At 47.4% G+C, this 17,128-nt stretch overlaps 1 protein-coding gene across 1 annotated transcript; it reads right to left on the bottom strand.

The window, feature by feature from the left end:
• Positions 1–11,397: 11,397 nt before the first annotated feature.
• On the bottom strand, positions 11,398–14,486 carry LOC142563088 (uncharacterized). The gene has a single exon (XM_075673607.1). The coding sequence runs from the start codon at positions 14,460–14,462 to the stop codon at positions 13,659–13,661; it is 804 nt and encodes a 267-aa protein (XP_075529722.1). The 5' UTR covers positions 14,463–14,486; the 3' UTR covers positions 11,398–13,658.
• Between the last annotated feature and the right edge of the window lie 2,642 nt (positions 14,487–17,128).

Below are 17,128 nucleotides of genomic sequence, written 5' to 3'. Positions count from 1 at the left end.
GCAAAGGAAATACAGGGAGGTTAACCAGAGATTATCTCCGGTTGGCTGCCATGTTTCGGGGGAGGGGCAGAGGAATGCGATAGGTAAGCGAAAAGGAATACGAAGAGAAAAGAACACACACGCACAAAGTACAGTGTCTTTTAAATAACGCAGCAGTGCCTTCATAGCGGCTCGCGCTAATGTTCGCATACGCATAGTTTCAAAGGATGTTGTTTTCCGTTATTGGGCGCTTGTCCAATTGGTCTAGGGAGTCTGAGAGGGCTGTTCTTTGCGGGTTGAAACGAGGGCACTCACAAGGAAGGTGCGCGATTGTTTCGCTGTACCCGATGCGGCAATTAAAATTTTTTGGCATGCCTCGTACTGATGATTTACAACGAGTTGCGGCACTGTTTCGCTTGTTTTCGATTATTTCCTGATCACTATGCACGTGAATGAGTTGCTATATTTTCTTCGTTTTCTTTTTCTCTCTTTTGCCTCGTGGGTGCCACATGTGATTTGCTCTGTAGCATATTATGGCGCCATGTTCCTATTTGCACATTTAGATCTGCTTATGGTTGCTAACACATTATGTTCGGCTAAAGCACTGACTCTTATTGATGTATTGTATTATGTATTTGTGTTTATTTTACCCGCCCTGTAACGACCCTCGGGTCCCAACAGTATTCTTAAATAAATAAATAATAAATAAGCAAGGTCGTTGGAAGCCAAAAGGACGACGCTTAGGCAAATCCATACATACCCTATACTGAACATGCCGCAGCTGAACCGCGTTCCACTTGCAGTATAGCCGTGACACGATGGTTTCCGTATCAATTTCGTGCAGTTCTGGTCATTTCCGCGTTTCAGTTAAAATGAAAAACTAATTACTTTTGTGACTTCTGCCGTTTCAACGCCTATTTGCTTCATAAAAAATAGAGTCATTTATTTTTTTCTTATTCTTGTCACTTCTTCCGGGCTAAGTTTCTCGCGGCTGCGGTCATATTTTTGAAATGATCTTTTAACATGACCACTTCCAAAGGCATTCGGTTATACCGGGTGTTTCATTAGGTGCGTCCGAATTTCCTCGGAAATAGCGAAGATGCAATAATTACGTCATTTTTCTCGGAATTGCTTTTATCACGAAGGCGTACATTTTAATATGAGTCGATGCAGAACTTAGACAAGTAATTGTGCAAATCAGACTAATTAACTTTTTGGTCAGAAGAGCAATGCGATTGATCCCAATTGAAGACTTGAAGCGTGCCATTCGAGAAGCTCATAATCGTTTCCAAAACTTCATAAAATTAGAGCTGATAACTTTTGCAGCATGAACTCCGCCCAGTTGCACACAGGAAAGCGAGGTTTAACCGCCGAATAACTTGTCATTGGCCTGGTTGGTATACTTGATGCGATACACTCACAGCTGAAACGACGCACACGGGATACAGACACGAAAGAAAGAAAGAAATCACGACACGCCCTGATGGCGCTTCCACCTGATTTAATTCGGGCATACAGACCCGAGAATGAATCTGTACACGGTCGCACGCGCAGAAAATCATCAATCACACTTAATGGGATAACCAGCATTGGGAGAATTCGTAATCTCGGAGGGTATACGTATCACTTACAGAGGCGCTGCCTATGTTTTTTTTTTTTTTTTAAGTACAACTATGTAGGCTTCCCTGTATATATAGGCGCCTTCAGATTCTCGCTCACGCCAATGATCTTCAGATCACGGGGTTCACACTTGCAGTCCGCAGACAGGCCCGTGACGCATCCCATATTTCTTTAAGTTTACATCGTGTTCCATGGATCGTTCACTGACCCCTTCGGGTACCGGATACGCAGTTCAACACGCCAAGATAGTGCATCAAAAGCAAGAGCGCTGATGAAAATAATCGTATTGAAAACGTATGGTGTATCTTGAAACGATTCTGATTTTACATATGCTGGAAGTTTGAATAACATGCATGGGCAAACTGCTTTAGTAAAATGAGTTGACAGAGCTCCATGTTTGCTCGAGGTGTGCAGCATGTCGTCATGTAGCGGCTTCATTTCTGTCATTGTTTTTCGCAGTGTTAAAACATGAGGCATATTTTCCAGCTGCTTGGATATATGCGCTTCCCAAGTGTGCTATAGACATAAAATATCTGACGTTCTCGCATTTGAATTTTCTGTATACAGAGCTCTCGCGCGGAGTCCACATTCGGTGGACTTGACAAAACGTAATGAAGAATTAAAAGTTTGGAATACGCTCGAACATTTTTCATGATTCCGAAGGTGCAAAAAACGTAGTGGAACTAAATTTTAGGTGAACGGAATTGATTGCGGCCTGTAGGGGTCAAGGGCCGGCATGTCCAAAAGCATAGACTTGCCGTAAGTCACGCGTGGATCTCGTACGTCAACTCCGTGCTTACACATAACACACATGTCGTCGGGCCATGTTTATTTTTTTCCGACCGCTTTGCCGACTTATTTGTTCCTGTCGAAAAACCGAAACTGCCGAATCTATTGAAGCCCTCAGCGGTCACGCCCGTACCGCCGACGAATATGACGTGGCATTTTATGCCTCGCCGTCGGATGAGTGGGAAGTGAGTGAGATAGTGGATTAATAAGGACACATGCTTCATGCATGCTAGCCCGACGGTGGATGCGCAAGCAGTCGCTTCACTGATGGGGTGCCATTCCGCCATATTGTCAAATTCGCCGTCTTGCCACCTAGCTCTCATTGCCCCAGAGCGCTACTACGCTTTATCTAATTCGATCGAAATGCCGCCGTTAGAGAATTTGATAATATGGGGAAGTAGCACCCATGGACTTCTACTAAGGTCATGACAGCTGCGCTCAGTTCATCTGTTCTGTTTCGCTTTCCTGTGTGAAATTGGCCAGAATCCATTACGATGTAAAAATGAGCAACATCTACTTTTTGCCCGTCTGGAAACGCATATGGGCATGTCTGATGACGGGCTTTAGTTATTCCGTAATGAGGTCAACCGTCTGGCTCTTTTGGCTAAAAGGTTCGTCTAATTTTCATAATTATTTGCCTGATTAGTAGCTGGACTAATTTTCAGATGCATGTGCCTCCGTGGTAAAAACAATCGAGAGGAATCATCGTATTTCTTATTTTTAAAGAATTTCCAACGCATTTCGCGATGCACCCGATTTTTCGCGCACAATAGTCATATAGATTGATTTAATATACCCCGAAGTAAAAAGACATTACAGAGTAGGGTGGTTACACCGTCTATCTGTTGCTCTCTTTCTTCTTCTGCTTCTTCTTCTTCTTGTTATTTTTTTGCAGCGTACGGGGTGGAATTAAAGTCCCCCCACCCCCTTTTCCGGAGAATGTTAAATAAAATTCCGATGAATTTCGTGGGACATACTGAGTCCACGAAATGCATAATCGGATCATATCTAAAACACGATTCGATTATATGACACGTCGTAGTGGGGACTCCAGATTAATGGGCGATGCGGGTCGAAAAATCGCATTAATTAAAAAAAAATCATTTTGCTTGCAAAATTACCCTTCAACATTCAATGTTCATGTGTAAAGAAAATCAAGGCGTTTCTTTAACCAGATGACTGGCAAAAATGATTCTAATCGAGGCATGATTTTTCCATTCATGCTCTGCTGATGAGGCTGACAATGGCAACTTTTGGCCAGATGATGAGCTTCTCTGGTGCAACAGCAAGCGAGCATGTGCTGGCTGATTTGGAACGCAGCTCATTCTCTACTTTCCACCACCGGTCGGGCGAAGGCAGTGCTCCTTACGTGTGGGAGGATAACAAGTGAAAGGTTCTTGAACGTATAATGGTTTCCAGCAGGTATACGGACGCGAGCACAAGTAGAAACGGACAGGACAATGCTGGACTTACAAGGGGAGGGGGTGTGACTTCGCTTTTGTGGACGTGTATAACCTTTGTTTATAATTGACTGCGAACCTTGTTATTGTTCTTGGGTGTATACGCATGCGTGGCGGAGATTTGTGGAATGTTCTCACAATAAACTTCAGTTGTAAGTCCAGCGTTGTCCTGTCCGTACCTGCTGGAAACCATTACCATGCCCCAACTGACCCAGCAAACTACTCTACTGAAAGGTTCTTGTTTCACTGTTATCAGGGCAAACCTCAAAATGCAGCTGAGTCTTTCAAAAGCAACATTTAGTGGCTGCGCTCGAAAATAAGATTCCCCGCAACAAGCCGCAGGCCACTTCTGTAGCCGTATATACTTTAACTCCACAAGCGCCTCAAAGGCCTTGGAGAGAGGCATGCAGGAGCTGGACGCTTTTCAAACTTCAAGCAACCGGAGTGATCAGAGAAGAATCGAATGAATCTCTGGAACAAAGACAGCTGAAGCTAAGCCTGTCATTGCACCGTATAGCAAAGAAAGCCCGGCTATAGGAGGAAGCTCAAAGTGTTCCGAGAGTATACCGCCTACGAAGCAGGAAAATCTTAAAGCTTTAAATTTCTTCTATATAGACTACTCTGCATTCTAGCTAGCTTTCATGAAAATTGACCATCTGAATTAGTAATGAGCGTGTTCAGAAACGTTGAACTTCGTCTTTCTCTTTACTATTCGTGCACAAACATTCTTGTACTTAATCTGACTCAGTCTCAGCCAAAGTTTTCATGCACATGCACAAGGATCTTTAGAATGCAAGTATACAGGCCTTATTGCATATGTTGCAGCAAGTTCGGCGAAGTGAAATAACTATAGTCGACACTTTATATTTTTTCCTTTAAACAATAAACCTAGAAAATTCATCTCGAGCTTGTTTGCAACTATTTGTTTATAGAAATAATATAGCCTATTTTATAACACTCTCTTATAGGCATGGTACGAAGCCCAAACCTTGCACAATATATCTTACTTGAAATGACTTCACCACTGCCCGCCTCGAATACCGCAATTGCAGCTTGCAGTGTACGTATATATAGAGCGCCAAGCATGATAGCTTCTTATAGCAGCGAAATATATACCCCCCCTGCACACGCACGGTTTGCAAGCGAATGCTGCCATTCTACATGTTTTCTGTTTACTGAAGATGTGCAGCCGCCGTCAGACTTAACCGGAACGATGAATAGACGCACGCACATAGCGGCTTATGTTTACCACGGCACGGACATTAAAGAGCAAACATCGAACGCTCTGAAAGAAAGATGCTCTATTATGTCATAACTTACAGAGCACATTTAGAGCATCTTAGGGCAACATATAAGCGGGCTGCGCAAGGATGGATTGTGCCCGACGCATAACTTAAATTTGGAGGTTAAAGGGAGGCGACATTTTTGCGATTTAGAGGAAGATAAAACGGGGACGTGCTTTCGCCGCGCGTTATCGAGGCACCCGAACCAGAAATCTCCAGGGGCGTCTCGCATGAACATTTAATAACGAAAATAATAACGAATTTAAGAGCTGCGTTTTTAAGTGTTCTGTACACAACTCCTATGGGTAACGCGTTCTTAAATTCCTTACTATTTTCGTTATTAAACGTTCGCGCAAGCAACCCCAGCACCCTTCGCAGGAGCCATGAGGCGCTTGTGTTTGGGTTAAATATGGCGGTGATTGCAGGTAAACGTGCTATGAAACATTTGTTAGGGCTGCAAGTCTGCCAGTCATACAAGGTGGCATCGATACAGTTTTCATAAAAGAAATGAGTGTCAAAACTTGCGAATTACACAACTGCATACACAGTACTGAGGTATAATAAGGCACGCAGCTTAGGAAAAAGTAAGTATATATAAGACAGAAACTGAAAAGGAGAGACGTGTTTTAAACCTCGAGACAGCTGAGTATTCACTTTCGACCACGACATTTCATAGAGGAGAAAACGAGGGCCCTTCATTTTAACCGCTTCCTCCCGTGCAACCACATCGTCGATGTTGGCGCCAGATCAGCGACTGGCAAGAATGCGGCCCCCAGCCGCCTCAGTGCGTGCACGAATGCACCGCTTCGCAAGGCGGGGCCGAGGTCACCGTCGCGACATCGTCGCGCGCAGCTTCGAAGTTCTGGCCAATAAGCGAGCGGCTGCCATGGCAACGAGGGGCAGAGTATGCTTGCGCGCTCCTCAGGCATGTCCCGCGACAGCGAAAGAACACGAAGAAAGTGATCGGTGTGTGGAATTCAAACCGTGCAGTGGCGTGCGAAGCTTCGGGCGTATGCTGACGATGCTTGCTTGCGGAGCAATGGAAATGCCGTTTGTGTTTTCGATAGCGCTTATTTATCGCATAAACTTCGGCGGAGCAACTATTCTTTGCTAGGTGGATTTCCCTTTTCGGAAACCGGACTAGCAAGCGGACTTTACGCCGGCGTTATCGCGAGAAAATTACCCCCCCCCCCCCGCCTAGCACTCCACAAAATATTATCCCAATCGTTAAGACCATCGGAGGATAAAGACACGTCGTATAACGGGTGCTTTATTTCTAGAAGGTCCAAAATTTAAAAAAAGAAAATTCCTGTGGCAGGTAGCACAATTCTAACCCTTGATCTATATTACTCGATGAGGCGGCCGTTGCTAGTACGAGAAATCGAAATTCCTAATTAAATAATTAACTTAGGTACCCTAATTAACGTTTGATTTAATTATTTCACGGTACATATTTAAATCTATACCGATTATAGCCGGTGAGTTCGCACGGGGACGTGTCCACTTGGAACGAATTCTCTGGACTGCACCAGTTTCGAGATGTTAATCTTCAGAGCGTCCGACGAAATGCATTGTTGTACCGGTTACTTTTGTGTTTCAATAATTCAATAATTTTGTATTTCAATAACTGGAACGCCAATGCATTTCGTCGGACACTTTGAAAATTAATATCGAAACTGATGCATAGGAATTCATTCCACATGAATACGCTTTGCGAAATCACCAGCTATGATTCGTACATTTAAATATGTGCCGTAATGCAATTAATTGAACTGTTAATTAGTGTAGTTATGGTAATTATTTATTGAATCATTTTGATTTCTCGTAGAACTAATGGCCACCTCATCGAGTAATTTGGATCAAAGATTAAAAGTGTGCTATCTGCCACAGGTCATTTTTCAATTTTTTGGTCCTTCTAAAAAAGAAAAAAAAAGCACACCCGGTATAAAGACGTATGCAATTACATCCAGGCTTTGTCACCCGATCTCATCCTATATGTCCATCGACTTCCCTATAGTTGCATGCCTGCCTCTCTTTTTCCTTTCTTGGCATCCATTTGGAGAAGCAAACAAAATAAAGAAAGACAAAGCAACGTTTCGGGGCCCATACGGGGGTCCCTCGTTCACAAGAGCAGGCGCAAAGCACGAGCTTTCTTTTAGGCAGCAGATACAAGGCATCGTCTCTTCATACAGCTCACAAACAAAAACCGTTCTGCCGTTCTTCTTTATGGTTCTTTCTTCCTTGCGATAGCAATTATATCGACACTCCGAGCGAATTTTTGCTGTCGTCGTTGCCGTGAGGTTCCGTACATGTTTGGGCAGTGGCGTAGCAACGAGGGGGGCCGGGGGGCCGTGGGCCCCGGGTGCACGGGGCCAGTAGGGGGGGGGGGTGTCATATACGTCTGAAGACACCTGAAAATTGGCGAGGAAGGCGAGGGTATCGACTACACCCGGGGGGGGGCGGGCGGGGGAGGGGGTGACAGAAGAGCTAAGGGCCCCGGGGGCCAGACGACCTAGCTACGCCACTGTGTTTGGGTATGATATATGCCATGCCATGCTATGTGGCATGCGCTATATGCGGGTTATATTGCCACACCATTCTATCACTAAAGTTGCTCATACCATGTCCTACGTTCTCGACAAAATTATTCCTCAGAACTTTGAGAATGACAGCCCACAAACCAATGTCATGCAAGAAACATACACAGCGCACGTCTTTTATCATCTGAAATCTTAGACTTAAATATTAAAAGTGCGGAACAATAACAGAAACCTGAAAATGATGTAATCTTACTTTCGTGCCTGTGGACTACCCTCCGGGAACGGTCCACGAAAGGGGTTTGAAACATATCCGATACAGTAATGTGGTGGTAAAGTCGCTAAGAAAGACGTTGGTTTTAATAATTAAGCGTAAGAGAAATTTTCCAATGGCAGGTTTCAAACAGAGGGCCCCTATAGCACAACAGCTCGTTTTTGGTTGGTCAGCTTACGTTTACATCATACCGCCACTACTGCTACGAGTCTCGCACTTCGCGCTGTTCCTATCGCAACGTTGCTATCGCAAACATGTTGCTATCGCATTCATTGCTTCGCCCTTATGGGGAATCGGTAGGTGTTTGTTTTAATTTCATCGCAAAGCACCCATATGCTCGCCATACGAGGTTCTGACAGACTGTTGACTCGTACGATAGCATCAATAAGAGCTTGGGAGCTGTACGTGTGGATCGTATTCGCATAGGAAAGGCATACTGTAGCTTTAAGAAGATATTAAAGAGTATATTAAACGGGTGGTATGCAATAATGAATAATCATAGCGAAGAAGCTCAGTTTTTTCTTAACTATGTAATTATCAGTTTTAACGAATACATTAAAGAAGAGACGGTATTAATATTATTATTCCCTTATGACGAAAAGGAAAACAGAGAAAAGTAGCACGGCAGTCTTCTTTCTTTTTTTTCGATTATAAAATTAAACATGCCATCACATATATACGTTCCTGCTGCAGAAACCTGGTGCCCACGCCGCTATAGGGAGAGTTGCGGCACCGCACTCGTGAGGCCGCCGAGGAGGCACACACAGGGAGCTGGAGCCCCCGCTCCCCTCGCGGTCGCGGTTCGATACGGCGCTTAACCGCGGCGGCGGCTCCTTGCAAGGGCGGCGAGCCTTTGTGGCGCGCTTCCTTCTCGCGCGCTGTGCACAACGCGGGCAGAGGCGTCCGGGGACACGCCCACCCGCTGTCCCGTCTGTGTGTGCACGCATACTCAGCGCGCGAAGAGCACACGGGCCAGACGGGGGACAGAAGGCTGTGACACGCACGACACCAAACTCGGGCCCCGCCGGCACGTCGCCGCGGGTGCCAGTTGAATGAGCCGTCTTCGAACACGTCCCCTTCGAAAGCGTGTCGAACACGGCTGGGAACGTTCTCGAACCGCGCTCCTGTTCGATCCCCCTGCGTGTGCCCCAAACGACGCAGAGCAGGAAGCTCGGCGTTGTGCGTGTCGTTTTCGCGAACGACTAAATCGGTTGCGTCAAAAAAAAAAAAGGGGGGGGGGTGGACAAAGGTGCCAAGCAACGTTAAAGTATGCTGGTGGCTGGCAGTACAGCGTACGCGTATAAAGGGCGATCCTTTTCAAGTTCTGCGGAACTTTTAAAAATCACCTGTGGCAGACAACATCATTCTTGCCGTTGATTGGATTATTCGAAGAGGCGGACATAGCGCAAGAAACCGAAACAAATATTCAACTAATTAGTTAACTTAATTACTTCACGGCACATATTGTAATTTACGAATTGTAGCCGGTGAGCTTGCAAAGCGCATACACCTGAAATGAATTTCCAGGATTAGACCAGTTTCGAGGTTATGCCCAAGGTTTGAGAAGAAATACATGGGCGTTCCAATTACTTTTGTGCTTCTATGCATAAAAGAGTGTTTTGTTAAATAGGTAAGTGGAACAACCGTGCATATTTGAGGTGAGTTTTATGGTGCATATCTCCAGACTGATGTCATTCTGGAAATTAATTTCAAATAGGTACGCTTTGCAAACTCACCGGCTACTATTCGTAAATTGCAATATGTGCCGTAAAGTAATTATAGTTAAGAAGTAAATTAGGTAATTTTCGTTAATTAGTTGAATGTGTGTTTTGATTTCTCGCGCAAGTAATGTCCACCTCTCTGAATGATCTAGCTCAAGGACTAGACTTATGTTATCTGCGACTGCCGACTTTTAATAATTGGAGAAAGCTTAAATCTGGTCACCTCGTGTACTACGTATACACAGTATATGACCAACTGGACGTATGTACGCTTGGTTAACATCCTCGCCTCTCACCTCTTCTTTTTTACAAATCACCATCATGCCGTGCTTTTTTTTTCGTCTTCTTTCTTGCTGTTTTAGATTTATTCGCGTATTAGATTTATTGTGCATCATGCTTCATTTTTATTTTGGGCGGACGCAGTTAACTCAGACGGCTCCATGCCTTGTAGAACCGATCGTGATCCGAAGATTAGTCGGGTGTGGCAACCTCCACCAAGGCGGCTCACTGCATCTCGTGCGCGGCTTCTCGTCAGTGATGAGGCCAGAGCGAGTGTACTTACACACGACGGTCAGTATAGCGATGGATGGTTTCGTACAAACAAGCTCACTCTGATAGACATCTCGAAAACAGAACTGCTGTCCACGGCGACGCAGCACACATGCAAACTTTTTAACGCGCTCCTACAAAAGCACACGAAGCCCGCTCTACTGCATATATATCTATAACGTCATATACAAAAGATTCCTGTGAAAATGTATTCACATGAGAGCCGAAGACGGTACAGTATTATGGCATAATCGCTTTTTGAGTCGCTTATGTTCGATCATATGAAGCCAACAAACACTGACACCAAGGACAACATAGAGGAAATTACTTGTGCTTAATAAATGAGATAAAGAAACGATAAATTAATGGAAATCAAAGTGGATGAAAAAACAACTTGCCTCGGGTGGAAACCTGCGGCAAGTTCCCACATGCGCCAAGTTGTTTTTTCATCCACTTTGATTTCCATTAAGTTATCATTTATTTATTTCATTTATTAAGCACAAGTAATTTCCCCTACGTTGTCCTTGGTGTCAGTGTTTGTTGGCTTCATATGATATGACTAATAAAAATAGGGCCCCTCGGTTAACCCCCTTTCTTCTCGTTTTTTATGTTCGACTGGTACATATATGGCGAATGAGAAAAAAAAAATTTAGTCTAGGTGCCAAAACATGCACCCCTTCCGTTCAAAGTAACCGTCTCAAGCTTGTTACGGCAAAAACTGCTTGTTTTTGCCTAAACACAGAGATGCTGTAGAATGTGATACCGTGTACAGGTTGGCGTGTTGACGTTGCACCCTGGATTGTCATGTCCATCTCAGGGTATTCGAAGCGCACTTCGTGTGGCAGCAACAATTTAGTGTCGCTGCTCTCGAAATCTGACGTCAAGATCATGATAAACAACCTCCATAGAGTTACGCATGTATCTGACTTGAAATAGGGGATAAACATTTTACGTACCCGCCTCCGAGTTAACCCCGGAAAGGATTGAAAGCAGCGTGCGTAAAAGGCGCCTTGGGAGGGTATATAGCAACAACGTCCGATCTGAGGTTCCCGTTTTACAAGAGGGACCTTTCGTACACGCTACAGACTGCAGGGCATAACGCTCGAGTTCGTGTCACTTGACGGTACGTTATATACGAGCAGAGCTCAAACGGGAGCGTCTGCAGAAATCGAGGGCACACGGGAGTCAAGTAGATCAAAACTGGTCTTTAATGGCCGGTGTAGAGATCTAGTCTGCGTATACACGAGAAGATGCACTTTGTCTCTTCTTTTGTGCTTCGTAGAACTTGTGGGTGGAGTGAAGTGCGTGCTTATATAACATCACAGAGCTTCCTACAAAAACCATCACAGGGAACTCTGGCGCTACTATAGCGTTCGGCAAACACGGGAATCGTGTATAGTACGTGGATTTGTCTAATATTGGCTTCAGACGTTCCTGCACTGCCATTCCATTACGGCCCGTATCCTCAAAAAATGCGCTAGAACTGTTCGGAAGAGCAGCTTCACACCAATCACAATGTTGAACAAGTTGTCCGCGAAGGTGACTGGCCAATGGCAAATACCACTTAAGAACGAGAAGCTCTGTGAATTTGATTCCCCATATTTCTAAACACACGGAGGTAATAATTTTCTGCGTACGTGCATATGTTATTATCAACTGTTGCATTGGTAACGTTATACTTTGTCGAACATGATCTATTCAAAAATTCGCAAAGCCGTCAGAAGCCAGAAGCACAAAGCGTATATAGACAAATTCATGCGGCATCCGCCATTCCCGTGCTCGCTGAATGAGCCACCATTCTTCTCCATAGCATAGTTCTCGCGGCGAACTCTGTGGTTAACATAACCGGGCTGTGCAAGACTAGGTCGTGCCCGACGCATCACAGAAATTTGGATTTGAAGTGGAAGTGAGGTTTTTGCAATTTCCAGGGAGATAAACGGCGACGCGCATTCGCATTCCATGTATGTTGACTCGACCTGAAGGAATTACTAAGGTTTTCCAAGGGCAAGAAGATGGGGAGGAGTCCGATTACACCGGAAGAGGATTTTATCTTCCTATCCACGGTCATCATCTTTCAAATGAGCGTATTGCACAAGTATTCCAACAGAAACTCCACGTGTTGTCTGCGCAAGGCGATCACCCATAGTTTGGCGACAGGCACACGTGTAGGTCCTCGCAGATAGACGTTGCTCACACGCCGCGCACAGTAACGACTTGGTTCCATGAACTTAATTGCGAAAATTTAGGGCGTGTGAAACGTTGATTGGCGTGAAGTGCGCGTGAAATGGGACTAATCTAACGCAGGGACGTTGTACAAACGAACAGCATGCAGGCTGCTACTAATCGCCCTCACATAACGAAAAGACGGTGCTCCTCCCGATGGCGGCTTTACAGCTCTCGAAAAGCACACCCACAGCGACGGCTTTCTTTTCTTTTGCCCGTGCACACGCAACTCACGGAACGATCCCTCACTACGAACACGGCGCACCTTATTGAAAACCGTACCGCTATAGTGAACTAGCGTCTCCGTCTGGTCCAGCCGCAGACATGTAACGATTCGCGCATACGGCGACAGCCATTATATGCACAGTGCAGCTTCTTGTTCACCGACTTCGCGTCGGCTGTAGTAACAGACGCGCAAGATTTTCGACGTCACCTCTCCGGAAAGCGTCAGTGGCGTGTAAAACCTTTTGTCGCATACGAGCGATATCGCGAGGGGGGACGGAGGTGGGTATCTACATTCACAAAGCGCGGAGCTGCGCGACGTACAAACCACAAACGAAACAAAAAGGAAGCCGACACAGAACCACACCGCGGCGGAGTCAAGTCAGCCACACGTACAAACAGAAATGAAAAGAGTAACACGTGTTTTGACACGCAACAGGAGCAGTCAAGCGCCACATCGAGCAGCAACAGACGCACGTGCATCGGGGATCTGTGGCAGCAGCGTCGGGTGGGGGCCGATCAGCTTCGCTCTCCCCGTGGGGCAGGCTGTTAAAAGGGAGCGCTCATGTCGGCTTGTTGGCCGTGCGTTGTTCCCCCGTTGTGTGTTGTCCCCACCGTGTACACACACTGTTTGCGGCCGATGCTGCGGTGACAGGGCGGTCTCCGCCTCTTCGCGCCTTCTTTCTTCCCTGCCGGCGCCGCCACCTCTCGACACGCCGCGCGTTCGCATGCGTCCACGCGCTCGAAGAAAAGGCGTTCGCGATGGAGTCGTCACCTGGGCGACGGCCATTGTCGCCCCGCGAAAGCGGCGCCTTTTTTCTCTAGCCGACGGGGTCGGTCGGTGCCTTTGATCTCGCTGCACAAGCAACGCGGAGGGGGACTCCCTTTCCGTCGGCCCTGAGTGCAGCAGGGATGGTGGCTGGGTCTAAGGCTTCGCGCTTGTTATCACAACCTACAAACACGTCGTTTCTCTCTCACTGTCACTGGGGGTCCCAAACGCACTAGCTATGCCTGCTCAGCACTGCCACGGGCCTGTACAACGGTGTCAGAGCTGTTGCCGACGAGGGCTGCGGGTTCTGCGGCGGCGACGACGAAGACACGGGAATGGGCGCCGAGAGCGACGGTGGGTGATGATGGGCAGCAGCAGCCGCGGCGGCTACAGGCAATCCGCAGCATCCGGCCGCCGCTGGAGGCGGTGGCCACAGCAGAAGACCGGCGGCCGCGGCGGCCAGCTGGCAGCGCAGAAGCCAAGAGGAAGGCCACGAGGCTGCGGCCAGGTGATGCGGCTGAATGGAAGCGGCGGCGGCGGCCGCGGCGTGCAGGGACGCCCTGTGCTGGTGCTGCTTCAGGGCGGCCGCCGCTGCGGCGTGCAACTGAAGTCGGCTTCCCCGCGCAGCCGACCGCCTGCGGAGCTTGCCCGTGCTGCCGCCGATGAAGACGTCGTCGCTGCTGGGGTCCAGCATCCAGTAGTTGCCCTTGCCCGGATCATCGTAGTGGCGAGGTACCTTGACGAAGCACTTGTTGAGGCTCAGGTTGTGGCGGATGGAGTTCTGCCAGCCCTGCTTGTTGTCCCGGTAGTAAGGGAACCGGTCCATGATGAACTCGTAGATGCCGTTGAGAGTGAGCCGACGCTCGGGGCTCTGGCGAATGGCCATCATGATGAGCGCGTTGTAGCTGAACGGCGGCTTCTCGCGGCTCGAAGCGCTTGCTGCCGTCGTTGGAGGGGCTCCCGCCCCGCTCGTGGGCTTCGAGTCGTCACTAATGAGCCGCCGGATGCTGAACGGGCCGCCGTGATCTTCAGCCATGCTTCGTAACGGCGGCGTACAAGCGTCCGCTCGACACGCGACTGCCCTATATAACCGCGGAGGGCGGATCCTACGCAAGCACCTCCCCTCCCATGTCCACGCCCCCTTCCCTTCCTCCTTCATCGATCGCAGCGCCCTCGGCACGCCTTCCCGCTTGGCGCGATGTTGTTTTCGGCGATCGTGTCGGTTGCTTCCGTTGCGTAGCGGATGGCGAGGAAGGGGGGGAGGCAAAGCTGTGATTCGGGTGTTTGGTTCTACCCGTTTCTCGGCCGCACGTTTGGCCCCTGTGTTTCAGCGTCGTTGGGCGACGTGGGCCAGTCTTGCTTGCCCCCTTTCCGGTACTAAGGAAGGGGAGGGGAGGGCGTCGTCTTCTCTCGGCGCACTGCGGCAACCGGTCTCGGGAAACAACGCGACGTACACACATACAGAACCGCCTCCCGACAGCGCGCCCCGAAGCGTGAGATATGTACGCTTACTGGTCGAGAGCGGACACGTCGGAAGATATCATTTCGTCCCCCCCCCCCACCTCTCTTTCTACCAGAAAGAAAGGGGTTGGCGGGAGAGGGTGGCCGAGATGGATATGTCTCGAGAGGTGTGCGACGAAACTGCGTGTTCGATGAAGCGCGAGGACCGTAAATAAAATTCAGAATGAAGGGATGAGTTGGTTCCTTCCGTAACAACGTCGTTCTGCGAATACGGGTTCCGAGCTGCAGCCTTTTGTACAAAACGAGCATGTATGCGCTGTGAGCTGAGATTGTGAGCAGGATGACGATCTAATTTTTTGCTTTCTTTCGTCCGGCGGCGCTTTCAGCAGCGAAGACGGATAGTCGAAATGCACGGAACAAGGCTTTCCTGGAAGAAAACGTCCACAACTGCGCTGTACGGTCCGATGTCACTGGCAGAGATGCCACGGCCCACTGCAGCAGCAAGAGAAACGTGAGCACCCTGCAGTACGCACTATCCTTCGTGTTCTGGGAAATTTTGATCGTTCGTTGCAAACATGAGAGACGTGAAGCGTCTTACTATATCTCCTGAAGCGCGATCACATTGTGTTTGGTTGTTCGTTCCGTTTTTTTTTTTTTTTTTGTCGTGGTGCTGTCGCTGCCACATATAACTAGAGCGCACGAAATGCCGGAAGGAACACTGAAAGGTTAACGCTGCTTGCAATGAGAAAATTAGCATAATCACAACCATCTATATTTGACACACATTCTACAGTATCTTGTTTAACTTCTTTAGCAGATAAATTGCCTTCAGTTGATCGAGCTATAACTTAAAAACTGCCACAACTGTGCCGTCAACCATATAAATCGTTAATTTTCGGCACTGCCTGGACTCCGCACTCATGAAGAACCGAAACATTCATGCCGACTTGGACAAAGTCGAACCGTGTCGTGACAAAAACTGTGGCTCAATGTCTGAGAGAGTGTAAAGCGTGTTTTATAAAACGCCCAGCTTCTATATACATGTTTTTATGAAAAGAAAACACAAGGTGTACACAGCGATGCACTTATGCTGAGATGCACAGTGGCGTTAGCCAGAATATTTTTTTTAACGAGGGGGAGGAAGGGGTTGGGCGCGTTTCCGATGTGCCCCTCCCCTCCCCGGCTTCGCCACTGCACATGCGAGGCTCTCCACCACAAAGTGGTGCGCAGAGAACGACACCATCCTTTTCTGTTTCGTTCGGTAAGCTTGTATCAATATGTAAATGAAAGAACGTTTAATTTTAAATCAAGGTCAAATTGACACAATTGCTGCGGGACCACTATATAACGGGACAAAGTGACACTGGAAAACACATAATCTGATGGCTTAATACTGTGCATAAAAATTATGCAGATCCAACGCATATGTTGGAATATAAGTGACGCGAAGCGTGTTATTAAATCCTGTATACAACTATAACGTCGATGCGTACAATTGTGTTTACTTTCGGAGCGTCGTTGAAGTTCCCGCATGACATGGGACTGCCGAGCGGCTCTAGTAGGGCCGCCGTCTAATGTTCGTGCATAAGCATTCACTCGTTCTCTTCTCCTCGTCCCTCCCAATACATTCAGGCGCTTTCCCCCTTCCCTATAGTGCAGAGTAGCAGACTATAGGGCGCACCAGCACAGGTCGACTTTTCCTGTAAATAAGATCCCTCTCTATGCAGCGTCATGTAATGTTTGTGTAATCATGCAAAGTTGATGTTTATCCAGCACAAAGGTCTCAACTTTAACGTCCACAAATTTTCATGTTTATGCACTATACGTGTATGCTGAAATGAAAACACCAAATCAGGCGGATGCACGTGTGAGACGCCCACGCGGCGACGTCCCGAGGGTGAGGCGACGTGTACAGTGCTTGTCGGTGGAATAATATATATCTATGACAGGCGTACGTGTTTACGCACAGAGAAGTGCGACATTTATGGTATACGCTTAAGAATTCTACACCTCGTGTGTTACAGTGACACACGTATGCCCAATCTGGAAAATTGGCCAAGAATGGGCACACAACCGGTGGCGTATCGAATGGCTAAATCAAAGGGAGTAATGTAACTCACACAATCGGTTCAATACAATGCGCTATTCCATTTATAGAGATAGAAAGAGAAACAAGCTTTAATGATATGCTGGAGATGTTAGCCTGGCTGTTGGTCTGACATGCTACTCCATTAAGAGGTC

This window comes from Dermacentor variabilis, chromosome 11 (assembly GCF_050947875.1).
Source record: "Dermacentor variabilis isolate Ectoservices chromosome 11, ASM5094787v1, whole genome shotgun sequence".
NCBI classification, from domain to species: Eukaryota; Metazoa; Arthropoda; class Arachnida; order Ixodida; family Ixodidae; genus Dermacentor; species Dermacentor variabilis.
Note: the sequence above shows the minus strand (reverse complement) of the source record. Positions and strands in the feature narration are given on the sequence as shown.

Excerpts from the sequence above, each read along its gene's own strand:
- LOC142563088 (XM_075673607.1), bottom strand. The coding sequence starts at position 14,462 with ATGGCTGAAGATCACGGCGGCCCGTTCAGCATCCGGCGGCTCATTAGT.